This window comes from Salvelinus sp. IW2-2015, linkage group LG14 (assembly GCF_002910315.2).
Source record: "Salvelinus sp. IW2-2015 linkage group LG14, ASM291031v2, whole genome shotgun sequence".
Taxonomy (NCBI): domain Eukaryota; kingdom Metazoa; phylum Chordata; class Actinopteri; order Salmoniformes; family Salmonidae; genus Salvelinus; species Salvelinus sp. IW2-2015.
The window spans coordinates 21,123,449-21,149,061 of NC_036854.1; the positions used below are offsets into that span (position 1 = coordinate 21,123,449).

At 43.6% G+C, this 25,613-nt stretch overlaps 1 protein-coding gene across 1 annotated transcript in view; it reads right to left on the reverse strand.

Annotated features, from left to right (window-relative positions):
- LOC111972626 (potassium channel subfamily K member 2-like) overlaps positions 1-21,712 on the reverse strand; it is a 51,706-nt gene extending 29,994 nt beyond the window's left edge. Inside the window, exons 1-3 of the mRNA XM_023999639.2 lie at positions 21,398-21,712; positions 16,150-16,267; positions 4,553-4,713 (exon numbers count right to left, since the gene is read on the reverse strand). Of these exons, the coding sequence (XP_023855407.1) occupies positions 4,553-4,713; positions 16,150-16,267; positions 21,398-21,601 (483 nt within the window). The 5' untranslated portion in view covers positions 21,602-21,712. The remainder of the gene's footprint in view (positions 1-4,552; positions 4,714-16,149; positions 16,268-21,397) is intronic.
- Between the last annotated feature and the right edge of the window lie 3,901 nt (positions 21,713-25,613).

Genomic DNA, 25,613 nt, shown 5'->3' on the forward strand with positions numbered 1-25,613 from the left:
AAAAGATTGGTTATAGGCTATTGATTAGGCAAAATTGATGCCATAACCAATTGCGTTACTGCAAAGACCAGCTTTTGGTGAGTCTTAATATCACCAGTAGCACTGCTTGAAATTGGCACATGTATCTACGGACACAGCTAAAATATTTCCGCCTTTCCCACCTCAGCGCAAACGAGCTGATATAAGACAGGTAAATTACTATCCCTGGCGCCAGGGTTGGAAAATAGCAAAGCTCTGGCTTTTACATGTCGAAATTTCCAAGGAGCGTGTATTTGACACTAGCACCTCCTTAACGCCAGCCGAAAATAGAGCCCTCAGGCTTTAACAAGGCCTTTCTCCAGTCACTTCACAATGACATGAGTCATTTCCTTGTGTTGGCCTTTTTCCTGGAATATATATCCAGTGTTTTTTGAATGTCACACACTCAGTGGGTCGGCCAATGAGATTTACTGACCTCATGTCCCTTACAGATCAAGTCATGCTGTGCTCCACTGTATGCCATCAGGCCATCAGGCTATTTTATTTTTTTACTTTTATTTAACTAGGCAAGTCAGTTAAGAACAAATTCTTATTTACAATGACGGCCTACCCTGGCCAAACCCGGACGATGTTGGGCCAATTGTGCGCCACCCTATGGGACTCCCAATCACGGCCGGATGTGATACAGCCTGGAATCGAACCAGGGACTGTAGTGACGCGTCTTGCACTGAGATGCAGTGGAACACTGTGGGCTTACATCAGTAGGCTACATCGCAACACAAACATCACAATCGCCGGACAAAGTTTCATTCAAACCCATAGAAACACAGGTGTAACAGGGGTATGACAGTCTGTAGCACTAGTAAACCTTCTTAATACACTGAAGTGTACACTCCATGATAGAGTCCTTGGCCTTGTCCTTCCCTAGACAGTGGGTTACACAAGAATGAGAACAGGGACCCTGGGACTGAAACTTAAAGAAGGGTCATCCTCAGATCAGCTCATCAGTGATGTGTTCCACTGTGTTTTACAGTGCACAGCAGCTAGAGGCCAGAGAGAGAGAGAGGTCAGAGTCAGGACTGAATCCAGCCTCGGACCCTGACAATAAATATTGATATGGAGGGAATAATGATGATGAATGGACCATAGCCGCTTGCCAAGCATAATATATATTTCACAGCTCATTGCCATTTTTAAAACCCCCTAGAGTCGATTGACGTGCCCACGCGTCACACGTGATATAATTCTAAAACATTGAATAGCTCCTGTGTTTTTAATGAGACTTACTGTTTCTCAGGGGGCAGCTGGTAGTTTAGCGGTTAAGAGCGTTGAGCCAGTAACTGGAAGATCGCTGGTTTGAATCCTAAGCCAACTAGGTGAAAAATCTGGGCACTTAAGATCTTATCCAGAGCGACTAGGATTATGTCAAGAGTAAAAAATGGCTTGCAGTGGCTGTAGCTCAATCCCCTCTTTCTGCCTATTCCAACATTGGCTTGTGAAACAGGATCCGGACAAAGGAATTGTCTGTAAAACTCAAACCGTTTAAGCTAGCAACTCATAATTCCCCACCTTCGAAGAGGAGAATCTCACAAATTCCCACAAGCTTTAGTACGTGGGCGTCCACGTAATAATTTCAAAGATGTCTTCTCACAAAAGTGACTGTCCAGACCGAGCTACAAACGAATAAGTCACCAACATCGACAGGTAACATTAGAACTCACTTGTTTGCCATTCAACACACACAAGCATTAGGGGAGTTGTTAGAAGGTGACCAAGTACCACACTGTAAAAACGACACAAAAGTGAATAGAAAAAAGTGCCAAATCGTAAAACTTAAATTAAGAGCCTGGGCGTTAATTTGCTTGAATCACTGAACACCACAGGCGCATATTAGTGACAGGCTTCTATTTGAGCCAGGCATCTATTTCCTTAATGCAAACAGCTTTTGCAGTGTGTGTCATGTTTCTTTAGTCTTAGTATGCCTCTATTTAGGAGAAGAAAAAAAACGTAATTATTATAATTATTCTCCACTTTGACTGTGCATTTTCGGTAGTTTATAATTTTGCCACTAGAGGGCGATCAGACAATATCTGGAGGTCTTTACTCCCGAAGTTGTGGACTATTTTTGTGCTTATCAGTTAGMTGTAAGCAGCCAATGGCGAGCAGTTTTTTTACTGAATTATTTAATGTAACAAATCAAACATTAAACTTCGTAAACAATTCATGGTAACCTCGTTAACAATTCATTTAGACTCAGAGTTTATGTGATGAAATGTGTGCCATTGCCCTATTTGCGGCTATTTGAGACTGTGTTCAATTGAAGTTTTACGGTAACCAAAGTGACTTAATATGGGTCTAAAAAAAAATCTTATATCTCCTAGATATAGGACAGACACTTCAAAACCTTCTTCCTCGTGATTTCTTTTTTGACTGTCTGTTTTGCCATTTATGAATGTGTTATTCAATGGGTTTCTATGGACTATAGCAGTAAAGGCCAAATTCAATAATCTATCAAATAATAAATAAATACATGTTTTTATACCTACAGGGGTCCTAAAATTCAAATCAAATAGCTAAATGACCCATGGTTAGCTTAGTAGTTATCGCGAACCAAGGGCTTAGACTCACAGTGGCTCTCCTGCTGGATGCTGTACTACCGTACTACTCTGTTGCTCCCTATGGGCAACACTAGCAGAGAAACACATCAATCAAAGCTCATCTTATAGAGCCTTCAATTAAAGAATTAAAGAGAGCGGTCTATTAGATGGCTACTGTAACTAATAAACAAAGAAGCTATAGGCCCAGCCCGGGGAAAATATAGATTTTAATTTCTGCCTAGCAAGGTAGCAACAAATGAAAAACTACTATGCAGTCAATGTAATAGTTCCAACAAGGACAGAGAAATCATCAAACAGCTATTGTGGCTGTCTCAGTGAGTTCTGTGTTGGCTGGTGCCTGACTACGACGTGTTTGATAGCCCAGGTTTACATGCCCCTCCTTGTGGCTGGTTTTGGATTGGTGCGGCTCACTGTACCTCGTTGTGAGTCGTTGTAGGTGGGCAGGGAGGGGAAGATGAATGACTCACTATAAAACTGTGCTCTTGTTCCGTTTATAGAGTATGTGTCTTCCTGGCTGAGAAATGGTCCTCTCGAATCACACTGTGTGTGTTTGCAGTTAACAGTAAGAGCAGAGTACCTTGGTGATAGGTCTCCTCCAGTGAGGGAAAGACTCTCCTTACTGTCATTAATAAAGGCTGTACATGTTTGCTACAGCAACACACCCAAGCTCTTCTTTTGACTCTTGTAGTATTGCTGTTAATATTCAGTCCAGAGGGAGAGATACTATATGTATGGTAAAAAAAATCCATATCCTCATGTGAGCTTGGTAACCACTCAAATAGTCTGTATTGTAAACGTGGTCTCCAGAAGCCATTGTCATGGCAACCTAAATAATGCATTTTTCTTTTATCAGYTCAAGAACACGCAGCTCAGTGATGGACAGCGATGGTCAAACTACTTCTGCATTGAAAATCTCCTTATGCATTGGAAATTAACTGGGGGGGTGTAGAAGCTGGTTAGGTAAAMACAAATACTCAACCACTAGTGTGTGTGTGTGGACAAAGAACTCTCATTTTCATGTCATCCAACAAAAATGGATGACTTGCTAAAACGGCATTGGCACTTGGATTGGAACCGGTGCTATGGTCAGATGACATGTTAATATAACCCTTTGGCCATGCACACCAGTGGTGAGTTTGGCGTCGAAATAAGGATGCATAAGAAGAAAATAACCCTATACCTACTGTAAAATAGGGTGGTGGATCTTTGATGTTATGGGGCTATTTTGCTTCCACTGGTCCTAAGGCCCTTGTTAAGGTCAACAGCATCATAAACTTTATCCAGTACCAGGACAATTTTTTACAAAAACCTGGTTGCCTCTGCCAATCAACATTTTGCAATGACCATCWCAGTCTCTGGACTTGAACCCCATTGAAAATCTGTGGTTTGAATAGAAGAGGGCAGTCCATAAGAGCAGAAAAAGGACATCAAGGGTCTGGAACGAAGGATTCAAAGATTCTGTATGGAGGAATGGTCAAGATCCCTCCCAATGTGTTCTCCAATCTCATAAAACATTTTAGAAAAAGGCTCAGTGCTGTTATCCTCGCAAGGTGAGGTATTGAAAGGTATTGAAAACAGGGTGCCAATAATTTTTACATCTGCATTACATCTGCTTTTTGAGAGAAAAAATACCACAAAATCTCTTTCTCTGAGCCTTAGTATAAAATAATGTAATATTCAAAAAACATTAAGCATACAATATAGCTCAGAATCTGTATTACTTGTTTTACACAATATGTTTTGCTCATCTTTATCAAGGATGCCAATCATTTTGGACCTGACTGTATGCATGTCCATTATTATGGGTTGTCTGCACACAACATATCTTGCAACTGTCACTTTGTTTGGTAAGCTGAGAGATGAGCATAGGGGAATGTAACCACCCACAAATTCATAGACGGAGCTATGGATGCCAGGACTGAGACACAAACAGATATGAAACATTTAAAACTCACCCCAACTATCTTCTCCACTCTGTTGATGCCTTTCCCAAAGATGGTTCCAAGCTGGTCTCCAACACCAGCCAACAGGAAGCCAAAGAGGGGGATTCCCAGGAGGGCATAGATGATACAGAAGATACGTCCCCCCTCCGTGTGGGGAGCGATGTTCCCAAAGCCTAGAGAGAGGAGCGATCATACACCCACACCCACACACAAACACACAGGAAGAGGTTAACTAGACCAGGGGTTCTTAAACTCGGTCCTGCCCCCCCGTTTTAGTTTTTTGCCCTCACACTACAAAGCTGATTAAAATAATCAAAGCTTGATGATGAGTTGGTTGTTTGAATCAGCTGTGTAGTGTGTAGGGGCCAGGACAGAGTTTGGGAAACCCTGAATTAGACAATGGATTCTCAGCTCCATGCAGTCCTGGGCACCGGCAGCAGGTTTTTATATTCCAGCCAATTATTCTCATTACCAAGACTGAACCAAACGGACAAATTGTTTCTAAAGTATATGAAGTATTCCAAGAAACAATTTAAATGAACTATTCAGATCTTGCCGTGTGACCTACTGAGGATTGAATTGAGTGTATTTCAGTTAATTGGTTTCCCTTAACCAAGAGGAGCTACTAATTAATATATTCTATATTTGCTGCTCAGCTGGGGTGAAATTCAGCACACACAGTGATTCTATAGGATAGGCGTGAAGWAAAACGGATTAAAATACACACTGAGTGTACAAAACGCTCTGTGACCAGGTGAAGACTGATCAAGTGAATCCAGCTGAAAGCTATGATCCCTTATTGATGTCACTTGTTAAATCCCCTTCAATCAGTGTAGATATGAGGAGACCAGTTAAATAATTATTTTAAGCCTTGAGACAATTGAGACGGATTGTGTATGTGTGCCATTCAGAGGGTGAATGTGCCAGGCGCATCGGTTGGAGTGTGTCAAGAACTGCAACGATGCTGGGTTTTTCACGCTCAACAGTTTCCTGTGTGTATCAAGAATGGTCCACAACCCAAAGGACAACCAGCCAACTTGACACAACTGTGGGAAGCATTGGAGTCAACATGGGCCCGCTTCCCTGTGGAATGCTTCGAAATCTTGTAGAGTCCATGCCCTGACAAATTGAGACTGTTCTGAGGGCAAAAGTGGGTGCAACTCAATAATAGGAAGGTGTGCCTAATGTTTTGTACACTCAGTGTRAATCTGTCAGTTAAGATTCCATTAAAATACCACTTTTAGGGGGACGTCAGGTGATGACGAAACGACAGTCCTGTCTGACCCTTAAATTTTCGGATCAGGAAAATATCTTGAAAGAATCATGAATACCTCATAATCCCAGCATGATTTTTGAGTGCTCCAGTGCCTTGACTTAAAAACATCCATGTTTTGACAAAAACTCATTCAAGCAATTGCAACAGGAACTGTGTGATTTAGGATGTGAAGACAAAGCAGATCATGATCATGTCAACTGAAAGCTGGCATTAACCAGTCTGAGAGAATGAGTAGACTTTTACACTAACTGGCTGAGAGGGGTAGAGAGAGCCTAATCACAAGGATCAGCAAGCCAGTGCCACATCTATAATTCACATACACCCTCCTCTCATTTCTCCTCCAGGAGCTCACACTGCAGACCTGTGCTCAGTGCATTACACACATACACGCCTTTTTTCTCCCCAATTTCATGGTATCCAATTGGTAGTTACAGTCTTGTCTCACCACTGCAACTCCCGTATGGCCTCAGGAGAGTCGAAGGTCGAGAGCCATGCGTCCTCCGAAACACAATCCAACCCAACCAAGCTGCACTGCTTCTTGACACAATGCCCACTTAACCAGGAAGCTGGAAGCCGCACCATTGTGTCAGAGGAAACACTGTACACCTTGCGAACGTGTCAGCGTGCACTGCGCCCGGCCCTCCACAGGAATCGCTAGTGCGCGATGGGACAAGAATATCCCTGCCAGCCAAACCCTCCCCTAACCCGGACGACGCTGGGCCAATTGTGCACCGCCCCATGGGTCTCCCGGTTGCGGCCGGATGCAACACATCCTGGACTCTAATCCAGGATCTCTAGTGGCACAGGTAGCACTGTGATGCAGTGTCTTAGACTGCTGCGCCACTCGGAAGGCCCTACAGGCACACACTTACTTAACCAATTAGGCTGCACTACTGTATTCAGTGTGGTGAATGATCCCCATTGAAAATCCACCTTCTCATTGCAGTAAGAAATGCATATATCAGGCAAACCCCATTATGATTCCCATTCAAAAAACCCTTAGCACTAAACAAATTGAACGCTCATTCACAAATCCCTTCATGTACTACAACAGCGCCATTCAAAATCCCATTGGTCTGAAACAGCTTATAGTAATTACAAAAATCTGAACGACACATTAACACTATCATTCAAAGCACTGAATCACTCTCCTCATTAAATACTGTATGTACAGTCAGTGGATGTAACAAAATCTAAATCCAATTGCCATTGGAATTTCAATAGATAGTAAAGGAACTACTGTATATTTGGACAATATATATWTTTTTTTATTACACCACTTTACATTAAAATGAGTAGATTTCCCAAAAGCCAAWCCCCCTTTAGGCTACATCCAACTGAGCCAATTCCATCAGCCAATTCCACCTGTTTAGACTGTAGTCTCCTGAGCCAGGACAGGACAGGAAGTGCCTGCAGGGCAGAGTCTAATGGCTCTGTGGCTTCACTTCCTGACAGACAGTCACATGCCACACACACACCAATCACGCCTCATTAATTGCTGCACTCAAACAATCAGAACTCAACAGGACACAACATTAGTCATTACACCACATGCATGTGGTGAGGAGGATAGATATTGATCTCGCTTTTTAACTTCATGTCTTAAATTTGTCTTTAAAAAAATGCATTATTTATTTATTTATTTGAGACAAATGCCAATCAGCACTGTCTGGCATGTTGAATGAAATAACCAATAGACGTGTTGTATCATTGCACTTGCTGACACTTCCTGTTCTCAGCATCAGCAAAATCTCTGGTTAAGATTTCCTCTGTCTGATTGAATCTAACGAGACACACACAGAGAGAGACACAGAGAGACACAGAGAGAGAGAGAGAGAGAGAGAGAGAGAGAGAGAGAGAGAGAGAGAGAGAGAGAGAGAGAGAGAGAGAGAGAGAGAGAGAGAGAGAGAGAGAGAGAGAGAGAGAGAGAGAGAGAGAGAGAGAGAGAGAGAGAGAGAGAGAGAGAGACAGAGAGACAGAGAGAGACAGAGAAGAGAGAGAGAGAGAGAGAGAGACAGAGAGAAGAGAGAAGAGAGAGAGAGAGAGAGAGAGAGACAGAGAGAGAGAGAGAGAGAGAGAGAGAGAAGCCCATTTCCAGGGTCAGTAGCTATTGTCATTACCCAGGAGGCAGGGCTCCTTTCATGGGATGAAAGAGAGGACTACATGGGCAGAGAGTGGAGGAAAGTGGAGGAGAGGAGGAAATCAGGAGAGTTTCTGAAGGAGAAAACCCTTTTAGCACCGGAGATGGCGAGGAAATTGTGAAACATTACTATAGGCTGTCAGTCACTGACTTCTGTACAACTGAAGAGTAACCCTCTGCTCTCTGTATCAACGACATTTGATGGGAGAGTAGTGTAGAGTGTAAAGCTATAATCCTTACCCACTGGGCACACACTGGTTGAATCAATGTTGTTTCCACGTCATTTCAATTAAATTATGTTTAATTGAGAGAGAGAAAATGAGAGCGGTAGAAAGCAATAGACATGTCTGACAAGCTAAAGCTGGAATATTAGAGCATAGCTTACTGTGGGTTTTTAAATGAGGCTTCAGATTCTTAACACTGAATAAAGTACATCACCAATTAAAATGTGTTCAGGCCTTAAAGAGGCAGTGTGTGCACTGTGTGTGAGAACTGTGATGAMACCTGACAAGACCTCCACCTCCATTATCCACACATACTCCACATCAAGTACAGTGTGTCATCACACATACAGATGTAGCATCTTCATTTGAGCCAGTTTGCTACAGCTGGAAAATAATCCTGCAGCAACAGGAATTGTGAATTATTATGTGGATTATAATAACATTCACATTTTTACAGGGATTGATACATTTTTTCATAAGGAAAAATCAAGTCTGAAATTTCAAAGTGGGAATTAAAAACTTCAGAAGCTTTTTTAAACCTCAATTACACTACACATTTGAAATGTCCAGCATTGCAGGAGAGTTCTCCTGAGTTCTTCTTCAACAGGTTGATAGAATTAAGATCCTACATCTGTACTGTAATAGGTTATCATTCATCAAGTCATGCAATAGCAACGTGCTAACGTTAATGTTTGGACTTGCATTATTTATTTTTAAATTTAACCCCTTTTCTCCCCAATTTTCGTGGTATCCAATCGCTAGTAATTACTATCTTGTCTCATCGCTACAACTCCCGTACGGGCTCGGGAGAGACGAAGGTCGAAAGTCATGCGTCCTCCGAAGCACAACCAAACCAAGCCGCACTGCTTCTTAACACAGCGCGCCTCCAACCCGGAAGCCAGCCGCACCAATGTGTCGGAGGAAACACCGTGCACCCGCCCCCCTCGGTTAGCGCGCACTGCGCCCGGCCCGCCACAGGAGTCGCTGGAGCGCGATGAGACAAGGATATCCCTACCGGCCAAACCCTCCCTTACCCGGACGACGCTAAGCCAATTGTGCGTCGCCCCACGGACCTCCCGGTCGCGGCCGGCTGCGACAGAGCCTGGGCGCGAACCCAGACTCTGGTGGCGCAGCATAGCACTGCGATGCAGTGCTCTAGACCACTGCGCCACCCGGGAGGCCTTGGACTTGCATAATTAACAAGAAAATACAGTGTATGCAATAACACACATAGCAACCTGTCGTAGCCCCTAGCCCCTCTCAGTGGGACCAGTGGGACTGAAAATGGACAATAAAAGCTTAAGGACGTCACTGCTCTAGAAATTAATGCACTTTGAGATGCAGGATCTAAAACGTTATTAAGGTGAGCCGCTTCATTAGCCTTTACAGTGGGAACAGGCTCGTTAGGCTTTATTGAGACACATTTTAACCCCTATGGATGGCGTGACAACAGATATACCATGGCCTAGTTACTGTAACTGTATACTGAGTTCAGCAAACTTGGTTCAAGATTCATGATGTTTGTGGGCACCATGTAGATACCAAAAGTTCCATTATTTATGTATCCATTATTTATCTTAAAGTGGATAATTCACCCTCTCGTCTCTGGTGTACAGTACTTGGGGGTACAAGATCTGGGGGAGAAGCAGCGTTAGATACAACACCAGAACAGAACACTGTAATGAACTATTAACCCTTCAACGTTAACTACCTCTCTCATTTACCAGCTCTGTGCCTAAGGATGGGATAAATCCTCTGAGAGGTGTTTGATTTTCACACCATGGAGATGCAGCCTTCACAGGAGAGACAGGCTATAGGAGGAGGACTAAATGAGGGTTCCCAGGAGAAAAGCCCATTGTGATGAATTGCATTGTTTGCCTCTGCCCCACTGACAGATATAGATGGCAAAGACAGAGAAAGAGAGAGAAAACAATACAATCCAGAGTTGTTTCAATTCACTTCCTGGATAGATTGAAATCCAGGCGAAGCCAGAGAGCGTGATAACCAATTAGACCTCTTCTACCCCCACATCTCCCAAACTAATCATTATAAGGTAAATTAATCAGAGAGGATTCTGTTCAACCACCTCTAATTGATTCAAAGAAGCAACTGCAGCAGAGAGAAAGAGAAAGAGATAGAAGAAGGTTAGTTATAAACATGATTTAACCAAACGGCTTTAATTGTTATAGTGGAGATGAACTGTGAGCCATTTCGTTGTTGGAGAAAGTCTGCCAGTCTAGTCTTTTGTTTCTGGGCAGTGGGATGAAAAAGATAATGGGAGAAAATGAATCACCCAATTGTGTGTTATATTCTTTCTACTGTACCTCTCCTCTATTCAATGAACTAAGCAATGGCTGCATATATGCAAAAGCAGCAGTTGGCAGGGAAGATTGTCTAAATGGCTAGACAAAGTGTGACCATTTTATACAAACTAATTGTTAAAGCATTAAAGTGGTGTTATGTCTGTCAAGTTCACAGGAAGTTCCCCTAGTTAAAGCATATGTAACATTACCTGTGGATAACCCCTTGAAAACAAAGGCAGTCAAAACAACATCAAAGCAGTTCACAAACATTTGTATAGAAAAACAGAGAAAAAAGCCTTTCATGATGTTGTTTAGTCAGACAGAGATCCAAAATCAAACAGCTTGAAAGAACAAAACTGTCCTGCAGATAAAAAAACATTCAAACTAGAGCAGTTTTAGTTGGAAATCTAGAAGTCTTATGTCAGTGAACACCATTGCCTGGTTCCAACAAACAGCAATCTCAAACATGCATACACAAGACTTGTGCTGCAGTGAAGGTCGTTCTCACATCCCAGATGACTATCATCAAATGTCAGAAAAGCATGAATGGAGGGTACTATAGATCTGACTCTCTCCCACCATTCCCCTTAGTGGGTACACAAACAGCACATTGAAGGTGAATGTTTATGTTGATTTAAAGACGCAAAGTCAAGTGCCTAGGAAAAGGTTTGGAACCGAGCCCAGCAGACACACGTTCCAGACAAGCTATCAGACTAGCGGCGGCTCCGTGTGTCTGTGTGTGTGTGTGTCACACTTTTTTCCCTTCTGCAGCTAAGCTCTTACAGCTGGAGCTGACAAGTAAAGTGACGGGAAGAGGGATGCCAAAGCTGTGAAGAGATATAAACATTCAGACTCATACCCACCTTTGCGATTTATGACAATCCCTTAGTATGTATGGTGTTGATTAGAAATTACACTCAGTTAGTACTACGCACTTCAGTGAACCCCCATTATTCATGAATCCACACTAGAATACTCGCGCATCAAAAATTCTTGACCATTCCTACTCTCCCTTCCGGGATGGCTACAAGGCCCTCCCCCGCCCTTCGGGCAAATCAGATCACGCCTCCATTCTACCTTTCACTTCCTATAGGCCTGTTCAACACTGGTCTGACCAATCGGAATCCATGCTTCAAGATTGTTTTGATCACGGGATATGTTCCGGGTTGCCTCTGAGAATAATATATACACTGACACGGTGACTGAGTTCATCAGGAAGTGTATAGAGAATGTTGTTCCCACCGTGTCGATTAAAACCTATCCGAACCACAAACCATGGATAGATGGCAGCATACGCGCAAAACTGAAAGTGCGAACCATTGCATTTAAACACGGCAAGGTGACTGAGAATATGGTTCAGTACAAACAGTCCAGTTACGCCCTCCATAAGGCAATCAAACAGGCAAAACGTCAGAACAGAGACAAAGTGGAGTTGCAATTCTACGGCTCACACACAAGACGTATGTGGCAGGGACTCCAGACAATCACGTGTTATAAAGGGAAAATCAGACACGTCGCGGACACTGACGTCTTTCTACCAGACAAACTAAACACCTTCTTCATCCACTTCGAGAAAAACACAGTGCCGCCGACGTGGGCGACTGCCACTTCCAAGGACTGTGAGCTCTTGTTCTCTGTGGCCGAAGTGAGTAAGAAATTTAAGCGTGTTAACCTTTGCAAGGCTGCCGGCCCAGATGGCATCCCTAGCCGCGTCCTCTGAGCATGCGCAGACCAGCTGGCTGGAGTCTTTACAGACATATTCAATCTCTCCCTATCCCAGTCTGCTGTCCCCACTTGCCTCAACATGTCCACAATTGTTCATGTACCCAAGAAAGTGAAGGTAACTAAACTAAATGAATATCGCCCGTGGCACTCACTTCTGTCATGAAGTGCTTTGAGAGGCTAGTTAAGGATCATATCCACTGCAATTTGCTTACCGCCCCAATAGATCCACGGATGACGCAATCGCCATCGCACTGCACACTGCTCTATCCCATCTGGAAAAGAGGAATACCTATGTAAGAATGCTGTTCATTGTCTACAGCTCAGCCTTCAACACCATAATACCCTCAAGCTCATCATTAAGCTTGAGGCCCTGGGTCTGAACCCTGCCCTGTGCAACTGGGTCCTGGACTTCTTGACGGGCCGCCCCCAGGTGGTGAAGGTAGGCAACAACACACAGGGGCCCCACAAAGGTGCATGCTTAGCCCCCTCCTGTGCTCCCTGTTCACCCATGACTGCATGGCCCCGCATATCCCCAACTCAATCATCAAGTTTCCAGATGACATAACAATGGTAGACCGCAGTGGAGAAGGCAAAAAGCTTCAAGTTCCTCAGCTTACACATCTCTAACAATCTGAAATGGTCGACCCATACAGACAGTGTGATGAAGAAGGTGCAACAGCGCCTCTTCAACCCCAGGAGACTGAAGATATTTGACTTTTACAGATGCACCATTGTGGGCATCCTGTAGAGCTGTATCACCCCCCTCAACCGCAGGGCTCTCCAGAGGGTGGTGAGGTATGTCCAATGCATCACCGGGGGCACACTGCCTGCCCTCCTTGACATTTACAGCACTCGGTGTCACAGGAAGGCCAAAACGTTCAAAGGACCTCAGCCACCCGAGCCACGGCCTGTTCACCCCACTACCATCCAGAAGGCGAGGTCAGTACCAGTGCATCAAAGCTTCCATTCAGCCACAAGAGCATTTGTGAGGTCGGGCACTGATGTTGGGCGATTAGGCCTGGCTCGCAGTCGGCGTTTCAATTCATCCCAACGGTGTTCCATGAGGTTGAGGTCAGGGCTCTGTGCAGACCAGTCAAGTTCTTCCACACCGATCTCGACAAACCATTTCTCTATGGACATTGCTTTGTGCACAGGGGCATTGTCATGCTGAAACAGGAAAGGGCCTTTCCCAAACTGTTGCCACAAAATTTGAAGCACAGAAATGTCTAGAATGTCATTGTATGCTGTAGCGTTAAGATTTCCCTTCACTGGAACTAAGGGGCCCAAACCAAACTAGCCCAAACCATGAAAAACAGCCCCGGACCATTATCCCTCCTCATAGTGACAAATTTTACAGTTGGCACTATGCATTCGGTCAGGTAGCATTCTCCTGGCATTCGCCAAACCTAGATTAGTCCGTCGGACTGCCAGATGGTGAAACGTGATTCATCACTCCAAAGAACGCGTTTCCACTGCTCCAGAGTCAAATGGCGGCAAGCTTTCCACTACAGCCCACGTTTGGCATTGCGCATGGTAATCTTAGGCTTGTGTGCGGCTGCTTGGCCATGGAAACCCATTTCATGAAGCTCCAGACGAACAGTTATTGTGCTAACGTTGCTTCCAGAGGCAGTTTGGAATTCGGTAGTGAGTGTTGCTACCGAGGACAGACAATTTTTACGTTTCCACTTCAAAATAACAGCACTTGACCGGGGCAGCTCTAGCATGGCAGAAATTTTATGAACTGACTTGTTGGAAAATTGGCATCCTATGACGGTGCCACGTTCAAAGTCACTGAGCCCCTCAGTAAGGCCATTCTACTGCCAATGTTTGTCTATGGAGATTCCATGTCTGTGTGCTCAATTTTATACACCTGTCAGCAACGGGTGTGGCTGAAATAGCCGAATCCACTAATTTGAAGGGGTGTCCACATACTTTTGTATATATACAGTGCCTTGCGAAAGAATTCACCCCCTTGGCGTTTTTCCTATATTGTTGCATTACAACTTGTAATTTAAATAGATTTTTATTTGGATTTCATGTAATGKACATACACATGTGAAACTATTTTAAAAATGTTTTTAATGAAAAGTGGTGCGTGCATATGTATTCACCCCCTTTGCTATGAAGCCCCTAAATAAGATCTGGTGCAACCAATTACCTTCAGAAGTCACATAATTAGTTAAATAAAGTTCACCTGTGTGCAATCTAAGTGTCATATGATCTGTCACATGATCTCAGTATATATACACCTGTTCTGAAAGTCTGCAACACCACTAAGCAAGGGGCACCACCAAGCAAGCGGTACTATGATAACCAAGGAGCTCTCCAAACAGGTCAGGGACAAAGTTGTGGAGAAGTAAAGATCAGGGTTGGGTTATAAAAAAAATATCAGAAACTTTGAACATCCATTATTAAAAAATGGAAAGAATATGGCACCACAACAAACCTGCCAGGAGAGGGCCGCCCACCAAAACTCACGGACCAGGCAAGGAGGAGATTAATCAGAGAGGTAACAAAGAGACAGAAGATAACAGAGAGAGATTGGAGTATCTTTCCATAGGACCACATTAAGCTGTACACTCCACAGAGCTGGGCTTTATGGAAGAGTGTCCAGAAAAAAGCCATTGCTTAAAGAAAATAATAAGCAAACACGTTTGGTGTTCGCCAAAGGGCATGTGGGAGACTCCCCAAACATATGGAAGAAGGTACACTGGTCAGATGAGAGTAAAATTGAGCTTTTTGGCCATCAAGGAAAACGCTATGTCTGGCGCAAACCTAACACCTCTCATCACCCCGAGATACCATCCCCACAGTGAAGCATGGTGTTGGCAGCGTCATGCTGTGGGGATGTTTTTCATTGGCAGGGACTGGGAAACTGGTCAGAATTGAAGGAATGATGGATGGCGCTAAATACAGTGAAATTCTTGACGGAAACCTGTTTCAGAGATTTGAGAAGGGAGACAATGACCCTAAGCATACTGCAAAAGCAACACTCAAGTGGTTTAAGGGGAAACATTTAAATGTCTTGGAATGGCCTAGTCAAAGCCCAGACCTCAATCCAATTGAGAATCTGGATATCATAAGGTGAATGCACCAATTTGTAAGTCGCTCTGGATAAGAGCGTCTGCTAAATGACTTAAATGTAATGTAAATGTATGACTTAAAGATTGCTGTACACCAGCGGAACCCATCCAACTTGAAGGAGCTGGAGCAGTTTTGCCTTGAAGAATGGGCAAAAATCCCAGTGGCTAGATGTGCTAAGCTTATAGAGAGATACTACAAGAGACTTGCAGCTGTAATAGCTCTACAAAGTATTGTCTTTGGTGGGGTGAATAGTTATGCACGCTCAAGTTTTCAGTTTTTTTTTGTCGTATTTCTTGTTTGTTCCACAATAAAAAATATTTTGCATCTTCAAAGTGGTATACATGTTGTGTAAATCAAATGATACAAACCCCCCCAAAATCCATTTTAATTCCAGGTTGTAAGGCAACAAAATAGGAAAAACGCCAAGGGAGGTGAATACTTTTGCAAGCCACTGTATACAGTAAATATATATATATATATATATATATGTACTGTATATATACACACAAATCTAAAAATTAAAATAATGGAATTAAGAAATATTAGGATGAGCAATGTCGGAGTCCGGAGTATACATATACAGTATATACAGTGTATAACTGCACTGTTAGAGCTAGGAACACAAACATTTTGTTACACCCGCAATAACATCTGCTCAATATGTGTATGCAACCAATACAATTTTATTTTATTTGGATATTCTGATTGATTTATTATGAAAGTACCACTGCTTTAACAGCCTGGCTGAAGGTTACCAGTCGAAAAATGTATATAGCGTTGACACAGCATTGATAACATATAAGTCTGGCTGATGGTTGATTATGGATCAGAGAGTACTGATTATTGATCAAACTCACCAATAGTGGTGATGACAGTGCCAGCGAAGAAAAAGGAGGAGCTTAGGTCCCACAGACTTGTCTGATTGGATGAGTTTGCTGATGGGTTGACGCCCGCTCTGATGGCAGAGATCACTTGCTGAGGAGACAGAGAACAGCAGCTTAGGGTTAAGGGTCACACACATACTTACACAAACACAAACATTAATATAAACACACTCCACTCAAGTAGGATAATACCTCCTAATGTGTGTGTGTGTGTGTGTGTGTGTCTGCATGCATTATTGCGTTTGTGTATGTGTACAGTAGAGCACATGTGTGTGCAGGATCTGGTGTGCACGTGTGTGCATGAGTCTGCTCTTATGGTAGATGCACCACATGCTGGGAAACAAGCCTTTTCATTCTGCATTCAATCACTACCAGAGCCGCCTCTTCCTGCACTCAGACTACACGCTGCGCATATGGCCCCGCAGCCGCTAGTGTGTGTGTGTGTGTGTGTGTGTGTGTGTGTGTGTGTGTGTGTGTGTGTGTGTGTTAGCTGTGACTGGAAACTCCCAGTAGTTTTTGTGCGTGACTGTCCTGTCAGATCCCAGCCTGTTGCATAAGGAATAGAGCAGCAGAGCGGAAACTCACTCAGAACACTAGTCTTATCTCAGGAGAGATAGAGAGGGAAGTCATCTGATGGAGACAGAACACACACACACACACACCACACACCACACACACACACACACACACACACACACACACACACACACACACACACACACACACACACACACACACACACAACACACACACACACACACCACACACACACACACAGAGCAGACGAAGACAGACAGACAGACAGAAATTTTGAGGATCTAAGGAGAATGTGCTGTCGGGTGAGAAATTGTGGTCATGCATAGGTTGAGCTAAAGTCAAAGCTTTGTCAAGCACACTCACAACTCCTTCAGACGTCCATAACGTTTCAGCCAGCGCCAGTGGAGTCAGAGCATGCTTCATACCCTATAATCCCCCTAAAACAGCTCGAAATGTTAGATGGCGACAATACTCTGTAATCCTAACATATCTCATTAGTGGGTTTAGCCCTGCTCTAACAAACATGTCTGGACATCCTTGTGTGTGTCCAGGAGGGAAATACCACTGTAACAAACACAGAGGAAACCAGAGGGATTAACGAACGCCCAGTCACTGATAATCCATGGGCATCCATGTGTCCCAGAGCAAACATAGAAAGACAAGTGGAGTCTAAACACAGCTCTACTGCTTCCATACCAGTCCCGTTAACCAATCAATAACTTAAATAAACATCAATCTGAGTCTTTTGAGAGTTGGAGCCTTAAATGCTGCTTTTGTTGGATTAAATGGATTTTGTCATTATGTGTCCTAGAGCGGGTATTCTCAAACTTAGTTGTACTAAGGCACTGTCCTGCAGAAAGAGTCATAGCAGAAAGACAAAAGAAAGAAAAAGGAGACAATTTGGTGAGCTGGTGGAAATCATTAGGACTTCAGATGAAATGTTTGATCTGATTTAAGTCCTTCACAGGCACATTGGGAGGTTTCTTTCATCTCCCACATTCTATGATTGCCTGCTTGCAATCATATCACATTCATCTCAAATCTGATTTTATCTGAGATGTGCACTTGAATAAATAAATTAAGGTGACAAAACTGCAAAGCAGGCAGGAAGCATGCAGCTAGACCAGGGACTCTGTGTTCCATTGCTATTATTATGTACTGTAGCATTAAAGCCAGGCCACACACCCCAGCATAGGAAACAGCACAGAGCACTGTCCATGGTCCTGATCCTTCACAATCAGCACCTACACAGGCTAGGCTGCATGCTAGGCTACACACCACACACAAACACTTTGTAACAGGAGTTTAACCCAACGAGTCTCACTGACTTCTAACCCATTTTAAACATTGTGTGTTTGAGCGACAGACTTATGGGTTGTACCATTGGATTTGTATATTTCTTCTGCATCCATATATATCAGATATTAGTCTGTGTAAGTAATGGGGGCTGAGCTACAGTGGTGTTTGTGAGACAAGGGCAGATCCGGGAAGGGCTCACAAGCTACACAAGAGGCGTTAGAAGCTAAGGGGTTCTTCTACATAGAAGATCATAAGAAATCCCAGGACATAGTATCTATAATACTGTAATAAGCTCACATAGTTGCTGTCTCAAACTCCAAACTCCACACAGTTGTCACTGACTAGTTGGATATTAATTTCCTGGTGAGCAAACAATTTCTGCACTTACAGTATTCACATAAAYTAATAAATACATTTTACAATAAATCTCATGAATGCTATTCATGTCAAATAGTTTTGTGTTCTACTTGAAGCCCTGATTGTCCTGAAAATAAAATGGTAAAACACTTCATTGTGAGGCTAAATATAAGGGCTGGACATGCAGATAAATGAAAATCTGATATTTGCTGGAGTCTCGGGTGTCGGGACTGAGGTCGTTCCACGAAATGTGTGCCTTTTGCATTCCTTTGATATTTTAAAGTGGAACTGACAGCGTTTTAGCAACATGAAAACTTATTAAAATCTGTTCATATACATCCCCAGGAAGAATATAACACTTTAGTTGTATTTTACATTTTCTGACAAGCGCGCACATAGATGTGGTGATTTTCACGTTTTCATAAATTCTAAGAATGTTTGGTGAATTAGTATACTAAGGCATTTGTGAAAATTCTACAGCAATATATAGTGGGAAATCGGACGTGAGTTTGGACAATTAATAGACACTGCAGTAAATAAAACCTAAAAAAACATCTGTCTTGTCCAGGACCGGAGTCTACGCAGACCGGTGCGCCATAGCCAATCAGAGCTACAATAGGCCTTTATGCAGACAAGCCATTTGCCATCACTCACTTTGAACTGAACTGTGTGTTTACAGGCAGTAGCAACAGCGTGATTTTAGACCATTAAAACACATTCGCCAAAAGTCACAAAATACACCTGGATGGAATTCTGCAAATATGTAAATACAACTGGAGTACTCTTATATTTGGGAACTTTACAGTCCTATGAAATGGTAGGTTTATCTCTTATGCACATCAACAACAACAAGACCAACAACTAATGCTAGCCAGAACAAGATGAACTAAAATCTATTGAAGGAACATTAGATAAGCCCCCTCAAACTTTTTCAGCTTGGTGGCAGTCAAAATTGCACTGAAAAACGATGGGGAATTGTAGCCTACTTATCCTTCTGCAGCTTGCAGCCAATGCATGCTTGTCCCAACCAAGCACCCAAGCTAACTGGCTAAAGTTGACTAGCTTGCTTACTATAGTATTTTTTAAATTAACATTTTGATATGGGAAAACTTGTTTTTTAGTTCAACATGTGCTATTTATGACAGAATGTTAAAATTAGGTGAAATCAGACGTTTTTTTTCACCAAGTTACACATCTCTAAAGGCACCAAACTGGTGGAACAACCCAGCTACTACTACCCCAGTGACTTTCAGTAGAGTAGCAACTGGGTTGGTGCAAAGTCAAGGAGCTGTCCGCTTCAATTCATCACTGTGAATGAAGGGGAGACAAAACTTTCAATTAAATTCTGGCTAACCCAAACTGTTACTGCTGAATGTGATTAGAGCGGTGTTATAGTGTGATGTTAAAAGAGCTGAGATGGCATATTAATGTAGGGAGGGAGGGCGGGGTTGTGGCATGGTTGATGGAGTGGAGGAGCAGGMGCATGTGACAGGTGAGAGATAAGGGAGGATAGTGCTGTGACTACGGTGGGTAGACATTATCTACACTCTTAGAAAAAAGGGTTCTTTGGTTGTCCCCATAGGAGAACCCTTTTTGGTTCAAGTAAGAACCTTTTTTGATCCAGGTAGAACTGTTCTGGGTTCCATTTAGCATAGCATCCACTCTGATATGCCTGCTGGCTCCATCTCTCTGGATGTCTGTCTCCTCTTTGTCTCCCAGCAAAGGCATGCAGAGATATTAATGCACATATTAATGCAGTGTTTTAGCATTCACTTCCAGTTGTTCTCACTCTAACCCTGTGGAGTCATACAATGGGGATAAGAAGAGGCCCACAATGGAATGCTTTTCTGTTGGCATTAACAAATGTGTCTTCCTCCTCGTCGCCGCTACGCTGGAATCCCCCCTCGGCCGGGCTTTCAATAACACACACGCTTTTAATTACTCCCTTCGAGGGAATGTCTCTGTTCATTCATCTGGCGAGGTGGAGAGCCAGGGGCTCTGGAATACTGAGAGCTTGGTAAAAGGTGTGAGTGAGAGAGAGAGAGAGAGAGAGAGAGAGAGAGAGAGAGAGAGAGAGAGAGAGAGAGAGAGAGAGAGAGAGAGAGAGAGAGAGAGTGAGAGAGTCACGATGTGTGTATGAAAGCAGTGCATATTAAAGAGAGGTGTGGGAAAGTGGAGGGACTATGTGTTTGTGATAGAAAAGAGTGTTTGTGTATTAATAAATCATCCGAGTAGCCAGGTAGTGCCTGGCACTAACCCCACTGAAGGCCCTACTGGAGTGGTGCAACAGCTAACTAATGTCTACTAATGGAAGGAGCCACCATCGCTGTGGAGTTTCCCACTTAGGGAGGCTTAGCGAGAGCGAAGTCATGTTCCTTACCTCCTACTCCCCTCATAAAACCATCCTGATCTCGCAAGCTTACATTCTGTTTAGCGAAACAGAATGAAAGCTTGCGAGATCAGGATGGTTCGTATGAGGCTAACTTCCCACCCCCATTCAAGCCTCAAACAGTTTGGCTTCAATAAAGTTCAGTTGAAAGTTATTTTGGTGTCACAAGCCCCCAGCTGTTGTGTTCAGTGTGCTTTTATGCTCCGTCTACAAAACAAAATCTATCAGGAAACACAGCGCAGGCTCAAACATTAATGGCATTATTACTCTACTCAAACATTAGCAGGTGTTCACATCAGCAAAGTGTCTATTACCCCAGATTGATAAGCCATGGTAGCCAGCCAGGTGGGTGCCACAGCATTGGTAGTAGTGGGAGATTTTGTCAGTGATCTCTATTATGGATAGACAATAGCAAGTGATCACTTCGGCTAGGGTGTTCCTCTAAAAGGGTAAGGCTTTTCCCTCAATCACACTCCAGCAAAAAGGAACATAAATTGAAACCATTATCATTCATTACTGTATGTAAACACTAGCACATCAGCTAGGGGCATTTTCCCCACGAAATAATCCAGTGTTTTTCGTACTATAACTTTAGTCTACACAGTAGCTCTGTGGACAGGATGTAGAGTCTTGACCCACCTTGACGAGGTCCTCCAGTTCGGAGGAGTTGACACAGGCGTGCAGCGACAGGAAGTCCAGTTTCTCGGCCAGGATGGCCAGCTTCTGTTGGCTCTCGTGGGGTTGCTCCAGCGCCCGGAACACCAGGGCTCCCACAATAAGGTAGAGCACCACCAGGAAGAAGATGACTGATACCGTCTTCCACCTCATGACGGTGAAGCGCATGGTGTCGTACTCGTCCTCGGGGGAGTTCAGGACCACCGGCTTGGCAGCCGAGAAGGAGAGGCGTGGCTTGGAGTTGTGAGCGGCAGACTTTGGGTCAAGGAGATCAGGTGGGGCCACTGTAGGAGCGGAATCATTACCATTGGCAGTTAACTGGGATGTCAATAATCATTGGTCATTGATGACTTTGTTGTGGCATCTCTTGTAAACCCATCTCTCTAATGAAAAGGTTTACTTCATTTAACTGATAAACTGGTAAATTAAAGTTCTGTCACGCCCTGATCTGTTTCACCTGTAATTGTGCTTGTCTCCACTCCCTCCAGGTGTCGCCCATCTTCCCCTCTGTGGATTTATACCTGTGTTTTCTGTCTGTCTGTTCCAGTTTGTCTTGTTTGTCAAGCTTACCAGTATTTGTCCTGTCAGCTCCAGTCTTTTCTCATCCTCCTGGTTTTTGACCCTTGCCTGTCCTGACCCTGTACCTGCCCGCCTGACCACTCTGCCTGTCCCTGACCCTGAGCCTGCCTGCCGTCCTGTACCTTTGCTCCTACTCTGGATTATCAACCCCCGCCTGCCTTGACTGGTCGTTTGCCTGCCCCTGATGTTACAATAAACACTGTTACTTCACACAGTTTGCACTTGGGTCTTACCTTGATACCTGATAAGTTCAATATTTTGTGTTAAGCCTTAGCTAAAGATGCAACAACAGCATTATTACATTATGGTGATGGAACTAATCATAAGATAAAAGTGATTATGTAGGCTACTTAAACCATATTTGCAATTGCAAATTGCAATCATCTATGGCCTTAGCAGTAATTTGTAAGTCGCTCTGGATAAGAGCGTCTGCTAAATGACTTAAATGTAATGTAAATGTACTCAGACATGAATGCAGGTGCAGGAGGACATCTCCCAAGATAGGTGATGTGAATCACGTAAATTCCGGTTGAAGGACAACTGCTTGTTGTTAGATGTTCACGACCTTGATAAAATAATTATTTTACGCCTCCCATTTCTATTTTCTCTCAATTGTTTCAACAATCCTAGTAACAAAGTCCGGTTACACACCAGTTTTATTATTGCACTATCTTACATCAGATTTTAGAACTTGTAGCTTTTTAGGCTAGGTTACACTCTTTCCTGCATCCTGATCTACTAGACTACCTGTGAGTTGCACCTTAGAACATTTGACCTGTCAACGAAGATAATCCCATTTGTGTTATCGATATCCAGCTAGTACATCAATTGGTATAGCTGCTTTTAGCAACGCTAGTATTTACACACTAGCGTTGCTGGAAATTAGCTTGCATAAAAAGTAATAGTCCGCTGGARGCCAGAAGTTAACAAAAATTCAGTTTAAACTTGCTCTGTCGATTGTCTGTAGGTTTGGTACTTATGCAGGGGGGAATTTGAGAAAAAAAACATCTAATGGAACGTATAATTAAACAAAATGTACAAACGTGTCTGTTGTAGACCCATGCTGTTCCTCAGTGAGGCCAGTTCCTCTCTGCTTACCTCATATCAAAATAAAAGTCCCACACAAGTTCTTGTTTTTTTTGTGCAGGTATGGTACACATGCAGTTATTGTATTTTGACATTAGCTAAGCAGAGAGGAAGTGGGTCTACAACAGACCCACATTTGGAAAGTCTGTTTAATAGAGCTCGCCAGCTTGTAATCCTCAAACCAAAAAAATGTGTTACCTCTGGATGGTTCAGCCATTCCTATGGGGAAAATGAATGGGGAAAGAATATGGTTTTGGGATAAACGCCGAAAATAAGGTCTGAAAATAACACAGGCTTATTAGATAATATCAGTCAGTTAACATGACCTTTATAAATAATGAAGCCTATGTGCTTTGTGTGTTTTCTTATGTGKTTTTCAACTTTTACCCTTCTTCTCCCCAATTTCGTGATATCCAATTGGTAGTTACAGTATTGTCCCATTGCTCCAACTCCCCTACARACTTGGGAGAAGCAAAGTTCGAGAGCCATGCGTCCTCCGAAACACGACCCTGTCAAGCCGCAATGCTTTTTGACACACAGCCGCACCAACGTGTCAGAGGAAACCCCATAGATGCAGAAAGTACACAACATAGTGGATACATTTCTGCAGCAATTAAGAGCGTTGAAGCGCTAGGCTCAACTTCTCCAATGTTTTGGTGCCCTGGCTACCACATTGTGAACAGCATGAAGCAAACCTGTGCCCATGCGCAGATACTGTGTGACTGTGTGAGACTGAAGTCTTGCATCTCATGGTGCTACTCATGGCAATGTCATTTCACTGAGTCTACCTTTAACTTCTAGCTGACCATCTTGTTTTTTTGCAAGCTAATTCCTAGCAATGCTAGTGTGTAAATATAAGTGTTGCTAAAAGCAGCTACAACTGGTAAATCAAATCAAATCAAATCAAATTTTATTAGTCACATACACATGGTTAGCAGATGTTAATGCGAGTGTAGCGAAATGCTTGTGCTTCTAGTTCCGACAATGCAGTAATAACAACAAGTAATCTAACTAACAATTCCACAACTACTACCTTATAACACACACACAGTGTAAAGGGATAAAGAATATGTACATAAAGATATATGAATGAGTGGTGGTACAGAACGGCATGGCAAGATGCAGTAGATGGTATAGAGTACGGTAATATACATATGAGATGAGTACTGTAGGGTATGTAAACATAAAGTGGCATAGTTTAAAGTGGCTAGTGGTACATGTATTACATAAAGATGGAAAGATGCAGTAGATGATATAGAGTACAGTATATACATATGAGATGGGTAATGTAGGGTATGTAAACATTATATTAAGTGGCATTGTTTAAAGTGGCTAGTGGTACATTTTACATATATTCCATCAATTCCCATTTTTAAAGTGGCTGGAGTTGAGTCAGTATGTTGGCAGCGGCCCGCTAAATGTTAGTGGTGGCTGTTTAACAGTCTGATGGCCTTGAGATAGAAGCTGTTTTTCAGTCTCTCGGTCCCTGCTTTGATGCACCTGTACTGACCTCTGCCTTCTGGATGATAGCGGGGTGAACAGGCAGTGGCTTGGGTGGTTGTTGTCCTTGATGATCTTTATGGCCTTCCTGTGACATCGGGTGGTGTAGGTGTCCTGGAGGGCAGTAGTTTGCCCCCGGTGATGCGTTCTGCAGACCTCACTACCCTCTGGAGAGCCTTACGGTTGTGGGCGGAGCAGTTGCCGTACCAGGCGGTGATACAGCCCGACAGGATGCTCTCGATTGTGCATCTGTAGAAGTTTGTGAGTGCTTTTGGTGACAAGCCGAATTTCTTCAGCCTCCTGAGGTTGAAGAGGCGCTGCTGCGCCTTCTCACAACGCTGTCTGTGTGGGTGGACCAATTCAGTTTGTCCGTGATGTGTACACCGAGGAACTTAAACTTTCCACCTTCTCACTACTGACCCGTCGATGTGGATAGGGGGGTGCTCCCTCTGCTGTTTCCTGAAGTCACAATCATCTCCTTTGTTTTGTTGACGTTGAGTGTGAGGTTATTTTCCTGACACCACACTCCCGAGGGCCCTCACCTCCTCCCTGTAGGCCGTCTCGTCGTTGTTGGTAATCAAGCCTACCACTGTAGTGTCATCCGCAAACTTGATGATTGAGTTGGAGGCGTGCATGGCCACGCAGTCGTGGGTGAACAGGGAGTACAGGAGAGGGCTCAGAACGCACCCTTGTGGGGCCCAGTGTTGAGGATCAGCGGGGTGGAGATGTTGTTACCTACCCTCACCACCTGGGGGCGGCCCGTCAGGAAGTCCAGGACCCAGTTGCACAGGGCGGGGTCGAGACCCAGGGTCTCGAGCTTGATGACGAGTTTGGAGGGTACTATGGTGTTAAATGCTGAGCTGTAATCGATGAACAGCATTCTCACATGGGTATTCCCTTGTCCAGATGGGTTAGGGCAGTGTGCAGTGTGGTTGCGATTGCGTCGTCTGTGGACCTATTGGGTCGGTAAGCAAATTGGAGTGGGTTCTAGGGTGTCCGGTAGGGTGGAGGTGAA